At 39.3% G+C, this 11,773-nt stretch overlaps 1 protein-coding gene across 2 annotated transcripts in view; it reads left to right on the forward strand.

The window, feature by feature from the left end:
- The first annotated feature begins 2,644 nt into the window (after positions 1 to 2,644).
- dhrs11a (dehydrogenase/reductase 11a) overlaps positions 2,645 to 11,773 on the forward strand; it is a 22,711-nt gene continuing 13,582 nt past the window's right edge. The window contains exon 1 of one of the 2 annotated variants that reach the window (XM_016668243.1): positions 2,645 to 3,157. In XM_016668243.1, the coding sequence (XP_016523729.1) occupies positions 3,026 to 3,157 (132 nt within the window). In that variant the 5' untranslated portion in view covers positions 2,645 to 3,025. The remainder of the gene's footprint in view (positions 3,158 to 11,773) is intronic. The other variant, XM_007545793.2, reaches the window with a different exon arrangement.

Consider the following 11,773-nt stretch of genomic DNA (forward strand, 5'->3'; position numbering starts at 1 on the left):
TTATATGCAGTTTTGCAAACCAATTATTATAGCCAAAAACATGATTTTCTATTTTCTAAGTACAGCTGTGCCCAAAATTGTACCAGTCGGTATAAAGAAATGGCTCAAACTTTCTCTGCAGACCCATTCATTGTATAAACTCCAACTGGAAAGACAACCATCAGCATCTACAATTCTCTGAAAAACCTTGAATAATGAGCTACAGCAACATTTAGTTTCCCTTTGGGATGAATAAAGTATTTTTAAAATGAACTGAAACAAAATACTTGGGAAAACATGTAGTTTTCCTGTAAATGACTGGACTAAAGCTTTGGTAAAATGATTGAGGGTTGCTTCAGATCTGTCATGTGGAGTAGACCATTTTCTGCCACCTGTAAGCGGGTGTTCCATCCCCGGACGATTGGGTTGCATCCCAGTTACTCTGTATTTCTAGGTATTGCCTCAGACAAAACCTGGAACAGCAGGTTTCACATCAGCTGACTAGTTTTCTATTGGTCTAATCTAAGGCGTCGTCAGATTTCTGAAACTTTTTAACTGGAAACTATATCCTGTTTCCAGGATACAGTTTCCAGTTCCTCTTACTGCTTTTGATACCGTTCATTTCAAGGACAGAAAAGTCAAAAGTCCCTATTTTATTTTATTGATCAGACTTCAAATTTTACACCGTGGCTTAGTTGGGATATCCCAGATAGCAGGAATCTGAAGCTCCAGTACTTGACGGCCAGTGTCTTCCAACCTTTAGGTGCAAGTCTGCTTCAACAAACCTGAATGAAATACTTTGGTCATTAGCAGGACTCTATAGAACTTGATTTCATTCAGGAAAGGCAATTCAATAACTTGTCTTTAAAGGGGCAGTATTGTGTATTTTCCAGACACATTGTGCTATTTTATTGCACAAACAAGCAACTGTTACCTTCAGTTGGTATAAAAAGGCTGTGTATATCTAATATGACTTGAAAGAAATTTAACTTCTGCATTTTTTAACTTCTTCAAACTGGTCCTGTCTCTAAAAACTCCAGCTTTTTCTGATCTCAGGAAGTCATCATGACATCACTCCCCTATTAACTTTTTAACAGCATTTTAGACCGAAAAGTAGCTCATGTAATGAGCTCAGTAGATGCGCAATTCCACCAGGTGTTTGCTAATTGCTGCCGCTAGTCTGAAGGAACTGAATGAGGGAGGAGCTGCGCCTTGAAGGCGGAGCTAGGTCCTACCAGGCGTTTTGCACAGTTGAATGGTTGCCATGGGAAATTAAAGCATTTCTCAAACAAATGTGAAAGAATCAAAGCAAAACTCCGGGTATGTTTTTGATGATGTAAATGTCAAGATGTGGATTTTACATAATACTGCCCCTTTAAGTGTGTTCAGACAAGGATGCATTGAAAGGTTGCAGAGCACCAAACCTTGAGGACAGAAGTTTGAAACTTGTGCCTCACAGAATGCTCCGAACAAATCTACGCTCACACAAATCCACTTCAGGGCTTTATTCATACATTTGAGCCTTTTCCTAATTCTGTCAAAACAGCTGCACGGATTACAGTTAAAAACATAATGGCAGCATTGTGGATCTCCACTTTATAAATGCATACAGAGAGGGATAAACAGAATTAGTGATCTGACATAAATCCAGTTTCAGATTAAAATGACAGAAAAAATGTAATACGGTTCTAACAATCAGTGCCAAACGTCCCTCCTCTGTTGGAGAGCTTCACGCCTACTGGGAGCAACTTGGTAAATCAAGTAACTTATTAATATTTCAGCTAGTTGCGTAGACCAGTTCATGAATCTCTGCACCAGCTCACTGTTTGTGAGTAAACTCCAGAAAGTTTCTATTGGGTTTATAAAGCTTGAAATGTTCTTTGGCTGTAATACATTTCTGAATCAAGTGTGAACTTCATGTCATCAGAGGCCCGTGTTGGATTAATAGCTAATAAAGCATATGGTTAATTTGTCAGCCTGTTCTACTCTCACGCCTTTGAATGTTTAATTTTCAGTTAAAGAAATAAAACTGACTGTCCAGGAATGTGAACAGTGGCTCACATTCTTGGACAGTTTGTACTGATGTTAGTACCCGGTGCTTTCCTCGCTGTGCACCGGATTTAATCAGACTAAGCATTTTTCTCATGTTACATTTCATTTTATTGGAAATGTTAGGATTCTGGGTGGGAGAAACTTGTAATCAGAAAGTTTTATGTTAATTAAATGCTCTTGCATTGGTTTTGACAAACAGGATTATTTTGAAAAAAGTATTCTAAATGATGTGAAGGATGAATGACCCAGTTGTGCCCAAGGAATTGGCAAGTGTGCTGTAAGAATGCAAATAGTAATCTTTTTTTATTTGATTGTTGTGTTCACAGAGTTACAATCTGATGCCATAACTTTAATCTTTTTTGTATTTGAACTCAGTTTGTTCACAAAACACATTTTAGCAGATAAGAACTAATTATCAGACTGCTTTTAAGCTCAGCTAAATAAATCTGGCCCCCCTTCCTGTATCCACTAAATTTGTATTCAAGTTTAGGGCCCTCAAATGAAATTCTGCTAAGGACCCCATACAACTTTGGGGCAACCCACTTTTTAAAGACTTTCTGGGGGCATCTCAGAAAGCACACCCTGCCCCACCAGTGGTATTTGTGCCACAGTTTCACCTTTGACTTTTACTCTTCCATCCTCTCCACTAGGTGGTGCTAATAAGCTACTCTCAACACTTCCCAACCCAGTGCGGTGGCTCGAAATGAAAGTGGGAGGTGAAGTGAGTCAAACATTTCAACGCAGCCGGACTCTTCGCATTTCGGTCCGAGAGGCGCATGGATCGATCTTTACGACCTCTTATTGCCGCCGTCGTCCTGGATGCTGCGCAGATTGATACGGGACTCTGGAACGGGTGCATCCCATATTTCGAATACCGTGCGTAACCCCCGCGACATCCTCAACCGCGGCAGCCTGATTTAGGGCTTGGCAGAAGCGCAGCGCGGGGAGCTGTAGGTTCGCGTCAGAAACGGTCCCGGTGAAGACGCTGGTGGAGATGGAGCGGTGGAAAGGCAGAGTGGCCCTGGTGACCGGAGCCTCGGTGGGGATTGGAGCGGCTGTAACCCGGGCTCTGGTCCAGCAGGGCATGCGGGTTGTCGGCTGTGCCAGGAATGTCGACAAAATTGAGGTAAGCGGTGTCGTTTAGAGGAATGTTATTAAGAAGAGAGAAAAATGAAAGAGAAAGAAAAATTGAGTGTTGTCAGAGCAACAACATTCCTGCTAACTAACGTTAACGGCTAGCTAACATTAGCTTTACTGTTGAAGCTACAGACCTTTAGCCCCTGTGTTACAAAGTCTTTATCCAGGTGGAGAAACACGGTGAAGCAGACGCTGTAGGTTTGTTTGGAAGTATTAGGCGTGCCCTGCTAAGTTTAGCAAATTAATGAAAAATAAATAAAGCCGTTAGTTCATAATTACATGTGCCATTTAACATATTAACAGTTAAATCATGGGAGACAGAGATATTTCCTGTCCTGTAGTGTTCTATCTATATAGTGATGATGGTGTATGTCGCACATTTCTACACGGAGGGAGCAATAATAATCCTTTCGTTTTCACATCACTGACAACTGCCCATCCCATCCTTAAGATATAACCACCTCTAATCTCAGTGTCTTCCTAGAAATCAGAGTTAGCAACACCTAAGTTCCTATTACTCAAATCTACCCATTGAACAAAATGAGTCAAATTCTAATTATTTTGTTTCAAGATCATTCTATTAAAATTGGTCAATTTAATCACTCAAATAGATTGAGTTTGTCAAATAATGTCAAACTTTAGACACAACAGGCACTATTTGGCAACTTCTGTTTTATTAATCATATGTGTATCTGCACAATCAAGAGTCAGTCATTCATAAAGAACGCCACATTGGCGTTTATTTAACATTTCTCAATCCAGAACCATCTCCCTAAATGTACATTTAAGAACGACAAGCTCAGATGGATCAATACCAAATAAATCTCAAGGATACAGTTTCACAGACGCTGCCGTTAGCGCACGCCAGCACGTTTTACGTCTGAAGTTGATCCAGTTTATCACGACTCAGTCCTTTACAGGGGAATCATGACTTGCAAGAACCTTTGTTGTTTCTTTCTTTCATGAAGTTGTTTCATTTTAGAAAGACAGGAAAACAAAACAGAGGATAAAGCAGGGATAAAAGCAGAGACGTCACTGAAATAGTATTGTATACTTTTAAAATCCTTTCTAATGTGGTATGCAAACCATTTACAGCTGAAATCACTAGCAACAACTCTATGAAACTACTGCTGGACTAGAATTGAAGCTTTTACAGTTCTGAATTTTTATTATACGGATATGTATTCATAATACAACTCAAATGAGTTTCTTTTTTTTAATCAGGCTTAATGTTCTCTGAATTAACATATTCTGTTCAATTGTAACCAACATTTTCAGGCAGGATTTGTTACCCAAAAAGGTGTTCTAACGACACACACTTGTACTAACTAATAAGCCTGACTAAAGTAATTATCATGGCTAATATTTAATCCATGCCCAGATTTCTTTTTACTGGTAAACTATAAGGCCAAATTAGTTTCGTTTCTGACTGACACCTCTGTGTATAAATATCACAATTGAATTCTTGGTATCATAAACTTGAAAAAAGATATTTGTAGTTGGTATTCAGGTTCCGCTTAATAAAACCAGGTTGGATCACTCCGAGTGTCAGCTGGAGGACAGAGGACTCTTTCAAGACATGTTTCTGCCGCCCTGCCCCTTTAAGCCTGAAGGTTCTGCACCTTGCTTATCTTTTCTGAGAATATTTAGGCCTCGCCCGTGTCGCCTCATTGATTCAAGGGCTTTTGAAATGCTTACCTTTATACCCTATCGCGAGGAATGCTGCTGTCGCCAGGGTTTCCCCCAGAAAACTTGCTAAGCCTGGTGCTCAGGGCGCTAGGGCAGTCATCCAGAGGTTCGCTGGATTTTTGAGCTAAAAAAATGTTTAAAGTTGACAGGAAATTTGGAAATATCACTTGATAATTTTGTGTTATTGGAAGACTGGAAGATTAATACCTAAACATCGACTATAAAGTATTTTTTAAAAAAAGACAATCATTAAAAATAACTAAAATGTACAACCATTGTTTAGCCTGGTGGGGGCACAAGTAAAGCCTGGTGGCCCGCCAGGCTTATAATACAACAGGGGAAACCCTGACCACAGTTGGAGTGGAACACCATAGCTTCGCCTAGCTGCACAGACCATCAGTATGAGCTCTGTGTGGTTTAGTAACCTGGAGTGAAAACACAGCAGAACCACAAACACTTTGTCAGCCAGATTGTTTACTGAAGAAGTCACGGTGACTTTATGTAAAGCAATTAGTGGACCAGATATTAAACCGAGCCATTAAGCTGGTGTTTTGTGGGAGCATGGGAAAGGTGACAGCTGACCGGCAATGTGCAGTAACAAGTACAAGAGGAGGGGGGGGAAAGCGGCGCTACCTGTAGCTTTTTAAAACCCTGCTGCACCTACCATTAGCCGTGTTTCCATTGATGTTTTCTCTATGCACATCCTGATTTATCGCATTAAAAAAGGTTGTTGACGGTAGTGGCAAAATTTGAAATAACTTCCTCAGTTTCGCAAAAATAGTTTTTATGCTCTTTCTTTACTTTTCCAGAAAGACTTAACATGCTGAAGGGGGGAGGGAAACGCATTTCCACATAAGTTCTGACGAACATTTACCTCACATACTTTACAGGAATGCATATCGTCAACATCTGACGAAATGATGCTTTTCGTAAGCTAATTGATCCGCTCTAAACTAGTTAAGTTGTACGCCTAATTGGCATTTTCTCTTCTTATTTTTTTTTATTTTGTTTTGCCGATGTTTTTAAAAGCTCTCTCAAAATTCACGTGACAACTTGATGGACAGATGGCTGCTGTTCGGTAGCCTGTTTGTAACAAAGTTACAAGCCTTCCTGGCTCCTCCGGGGCAGACTCCCGTGAAACTACGTTGTAACATAAGGTGTGTAATTGAGTATGACTAGTTTACATCCTTCCTTTATTTCCAAAGTAGAATCAGATATGTTGGAAATGTAGCTCCACCAGTTTCTGCGTCCTCGCTCTTTAGTTTGCAGTAAATGTCTGAACACCTTCACGGTTTCGAAACTGCTCAAATTTCCTATTTTGCTGTTCTTTGATTTTAAAGAAAATGTCAGAGAAACCCAGCAAAGTCAGCTTTCTGAATTAATGCACAGAATATAACCAAAATTAGGTGAGTTTTCATCCCATATCCTTTTTTGGTTAAAGCATTTTATTTAAATTGGTTTCAAATTAAAGCAGCTACCGCATTTAATTAAAATTGTTGAAAAAATTAGCCTTAAACTGTAGTAGTTTTTGTTTATGCTCGTCATAATGTTAAACAGAAATAGGAAGCTGAAGTGTTGATCAGGTTGATTCATTTTATTTTCGTACTTAGATTACTTAGAAAAAAAAAAATCAAATGTTTCTATAATGTGTTTTTTTTTTTTTTTTTACGGCGAACGTTTCCTCCTACCCTGACTATAAACACACACCCTTACCCACAGCAGCTGAGAGTGAGTGTGAATTGTGCAACAGTCGTCCTCCCTCCATTCATACTCCAGTCACATGGCCGCATCCTGTCAATAGTTAACTGTGACAGCCTGTGTCAGCTAAACAAGGTCAAAAAATGTAAGCTCTACTGTACCTAGTTCTTCCCGTTTGTAAGAGTTCTGTATTTCACTCCTTTAAAAGGAAGGCAGACTTCATTTCAGGGGGGAAAAAAATACAAAATCACAATGTAGAATTGTTTTACTTTCAGTACTTTTTCTTTATAGTATGTCTGTTCAAAGAGTGGGTCTGAGCCAGTACTGTGCTAACCCTGCTTTGTAAGCTTTTCCTTGCAGTTGTGCCAAACCCGGCATGCTGTTCGCCGGGTAACGTATGTACCCAATGCATCACCAAGCAAATTGTCACCAACTTCCTCCCTCCGGCTTTTACTGCCTTCGCCTCGGGAAGCGAACCTCCTCACTTCAACGTTCCCTCTGAGCAATAAAGCAGATGAAAAGAGATGGGGGGGGAGCGTCAGAAACGCGGCCCGAGCGCCACAGTCGTCTGTTTTTTGTACAAACAGGACTCGCGAGAAAAGCGGATCGGAGAGTCGTGGCGGCAGCATTGTTTTGTTGTCAGTGAGAATAGAGAGCGGTCGGGCGGGTTTTTTTTTTTTTTTTTTTTTCAGTCTTCGTCCAAATCAGCAGCAAGCTCATGAAATTTTAAACAAATCCATTACGCTTCGGCGCAGGAATGGACAGGACGGGAGCCAAGGCGGCAGAGACTCGGCTTCTCATTATCGCTTGCGAAATCCTCTCCAGAGTGGAGAAAGAAGCCCGGCTGTGGAAATGAATATTGATTCTCCTGCCATATTAGATCCCCTCTAAAGTCTTTCTCAGGCCTTTTAAGCCATCACTTCCCACATAGCCCACATGGTTCTCTCGTTTTTCCGCTCACCCAGCACATTGTGAAGCTGTAATGCAAACACACTTACGAGAATGTGAACGAGAACGCACGCTTTATCTTCTACCATGCAGGTGTTCAAAAAGTTTCACCATTTTGGAAGATTTTATCGCAATATTTTGTGGTGTTCTTGTGATAGCAATAAAGATTAAAATAGAGATTAAAAAAAACATATTTACATATTTTTTTAGGTAATGCATAGTTTTGCAGGATGTTGACTGCATGGCACAGCATTCGTAGGGCCACCAACACAAATATTCTTGAAAAACACTCACCAGAATAGGCTTCTTCAGGACGCTATTTGTTTCAAAAAAGTGCGATTTATATCACGAAACTGCGCACACTCACTGCATTTAATGATATTTTTGGAACTTACTGATATTTAACGATGTTCTTGTGGAACAAAATGTGTAGAAAATAACATTTCTGATAATGTTCTGGTTTTTTAGCACAAACATCGATAACTGAAATGTAGCGCTGAATTTTTCTTGATAAACAATACGATAAACGCCCACTTTGTTTTCGGTCTATCACTTAAATTTCCAATAAAATACTTCAAAATTCATGTTTTCTAGTGTCATTTAAAACAAAACCAAAAACAAAAAAAAAGAAAAACTCAAGGGGTTATAGATCATTTTGTCCTACACAAATCCGAAGACTTTTGTAGGTTTACGTCCCGTCAGATTTCTAATAACATCTTAAGCGTTTTGTTTGCAGCTTTTAATCTAAAAATAATCACAATGTTTGTTGTTGGGTTTCAAGTACTTACCTGCAGGCCAGGGCTCGTGTTGAGGAGATCGGCCGGGCCTTTGAGAGGAGCTGCCGAAGGTGGAGGCAGGGCGGAGTCGGCCACATAATCAAATCCGGCGGTCGTGCTTCGGTGTGGAATGTAGCGCTTTGCGTCCCTGTCTGAGCACGCTTTCAGGAACCGTGCGAAATGATGGCAAACCAAAGAAAGTTTGTGCCTTGTTGGCGAATGGTGATGCTCTTCCTTGGACAGCGTGGCGTTTTGTTAAAAGATGGAGGATGGAAACGGCGGGCATGTTTGCTTTAACCCAGACCAAATGTAAAAATAACTTTTCCCTCTCTGTAAAGATGCAGCTTTTTTTAGAGCTGGCATTTGAAGCTTTTGATGAAAAGAGATGCAAGATTCAGAGCTGTCACTGCTGCAGTTTGAGATTAAATAAATTTAGCACAGATAATTCGGGGCATCTGTTTGTCACACCGATGTGTGCAGAGTGACTCGGCATAAAGCATTCCCAGAGAAGCTTAGATAAGAATACAGAGAATCAGATAATCTTTCTGTCCATTAATGCATCGAATGACATTTCTCTGTCTGGTCTTTGATGGCTTTAAAGCTTCGTCCTGCAACTTCACAGCTGCCTGTGGCTCTTAAAGGCCTCTATTATAACTTTGGATAGAATAATATTAAACAAACTCAAAGATATGGTTTTAAATATAAAGCAAATGAAAATGACTTTTTTGGCAGTGTTTCTAGGTAATTTCTGCTTACACTTCAAAAATAATCAATAGAATAAATTAATTGGATAAGGAAATTGGCACATTTTTCTGATTATTATTATTATTTTTTTTTAATTTAACCACTTAAATGTTTTTAATACAATATTACAGAAGGTTTCCCCCAGAAAACCTGCTAAGCCCGTTGGTTGGGTGCTATGACAGTCATTCATCCAGAAGCCCGTCGTCTTTTTGAGTTAAAAAATGTTCAAAGTTGACAGGAAATTTGAAAATATCACTTTAATATTATGGCTTATTGAAAGATTGGAATATTAATATCTGAACATCAACTTTAAAGTCTTAAAAAATGCAAACATTAAAAAAAACCAAACTTAAATAAATAAGCAATGCTAAGCCTGGTGGAGGCACAAATAAAGCCTGGTTGCCTACCAGGCTTATAATACACTGGTGGAATCTCTGATTACAAATACACAAAAAAATACACACAAAAAAATTAATTAAATTTAAAAGTTGTGATTTTTTATTATTATTTTGGACTTGCAGAATTTGCTCTCTGGATGGTAAAGATTGCTGACCCCAGACATTTATGTGAAATCAGTCCAACTCACTCTATAGTTGGTTACCAATGAAAACATGTCATGGCCAGTTTTTCTACTTGTTCTCTTCTAAATTTGTATTTAATCAAGATTAAATCTTCCTCTCTAAAGAAACGTTCATGCTCACATCTCAGTAGTGAAACAAGGCAGCTGGTCACAGTTTTTTTTTTAGTATTTCTTTGTTTTTGTTGTTATTTTGTATGTTTTCATCAAATCTTTCCTGTAAAGTGGTTCCATACAGCTGCAGCAAAACGTTTAATCTATATAGAGAAATCGCTAGATGAATTTAAGTAAAAGCCATTAAAGTTCTTAGTGAAGAAAACCAGGGCAAACTGGAATGGCTAAATTTGATTATTAATAATATTTAATGGTCATTTTCATTTAATTACTTTAACAACAACAAAAAAACACATGATTCCACTGAGCTTTTCCATGAAGTTTCAAAGTCCCACAATGTTTGCAGCTTTACTTCCACTAAAAGGTTCTGAGACATAATGAGGCCAGTCGGCCCTGCCATGCATGCACCTGCACCTGCAGTACAGCCTATGAGTCAAGTTCTTACTCAGACGTGTCGTATTGAAGCATTTTGTAGCTAAAATGCTTCAGAATCTCTCACTCAATGCAGAAAAGCACGGCGACTTTGCAAGTTTCTGCGTGCCTTTTCACTTCATTTCAACAGACTTGTGACTCTGGGCGTCTCTACACCTCTACAGGCGTTTGGTCCCTCGCTGCTTTCTCTGCCTAAGCATCCTTATTTTGCCTGGAGTTAATCTTGAATTAAGCCTGAAAGCTCTTGGCAGGTGAGTTAGAAGCTTGACGGGAGACCTCGGCTGATCTGGCTCCACTCTGGGCCCGTTCTGAGGGAGGCAGGAGAAGCTGCTCAGTCATGCTTCAGAATCTGAGGCGGCACATTAAATATCTCCGTTTTCAGACACATAGACTGCCTCTGTCATCTCCTGCGGGTTGTGTCTAGACAGCCTGTCTTCTAGTGTCACAGTGACCAATTCGTCCCGTTGGAGAGTAATGAAAGTGGGTCAAATGAGGCAGCTTTACTTCCTTTGTTTCATCCCTTTTAGCCTTATTTTGCTAATCTCTTTTTTTTTAGTGTCTTTTAGTGTAAAAGTATTTACACTTTTCCACATTTCGAAACGTAGGTTATCGGGGTTCATATTGCAAGCCCAGCAAAGAGTAGTCCATAATTGTGAAGTAGTCACAATTATTTTCATTTTATTTGCAAATAAAAATCTGAAAAGTATGGCAAGATGAGCAATAAATCAATTTAAATCAATTAATTGCGTGTTAAATTAAATTGAATATGATCATTTCCCTTTGGACAAGAATCAGTAAAGATACGCTCCACTTAAATATTGCTGAAAAGCCGGGATTTTGAAAAATTGTGTAGACATTTGGCATCCAGTGCGAAGTAGTTCATTTTCACCTTTTTTTGTTTTCCCCACAAAAGTCCTAACAGGCATATTTTATCTGTTTTCCGGTTTGATTATTATTTCGTGAAATGTAATTTTGGTCACATCGACCTCATAATCCTTTTTAATTGTTGTTGTTTCAGGTTGCTTTCTTTACTTCTTTATGATATTTAAAGTTTTTTCCAGTTATAGTTGAATGTTCTATAGTAATTAAGGTTTTTTTTATGTTTGAGAGGGTTTATCTGCCTTAATATGTCATTATTGTTATTACTTTATTAGTTGAAAATGGTCTCAAAATGACAGTGTTTTTGTTTACTCCAATAAGTCCAGGGTTAATTTATACTCTAACAAAATTTGTTATTGTGACAGGCCTATATTGAGTTTGCAAAAAACAAGTTTGTTACAATTCCAGCTTTTCTCTGCTGTTTTTTTTTTTCTTTTTTCTTCAACCTGAGAATGTTTCTGAACTCGTCGGGTTACCTTGCGGCGTCTTCACCTCGTCAGTTTCACCCATGCAGAAGGCCTTCCCACTGACAGCACATTTTCCGCTGCGACTAGAAGAACAACATATACCTGAATAATCCATTTTGTTTCCATGGGTTCTGCTCTTGTGGGACATTCCAGTTGCATCAGCACAATTAAAAAAACAAAAAGCAAACATAAAATCAAATGAAAGCACCGCGGAGCCTCAAGCGGCCCTCGCGGCTAGCGCTGCTCCGGCCTATAGCCCCCGCGGGGGTACCAGCACCGCC

This window comes from Poecilia formosa, unplaced genomic scaffold (genome assembly GCF_000485575.1).
Source record: "Poecilia formosa unplaced genomic scaffold, Poecilia_formosa-5.1.2 Scaffold14, whole genome shotgun sequence".
NCBI lineage: Eukaryota > Metazoa > Chordata > Actinopteri > Cyprinodontiformes > Poeciliidae > Poecilia > Poecilia formosa.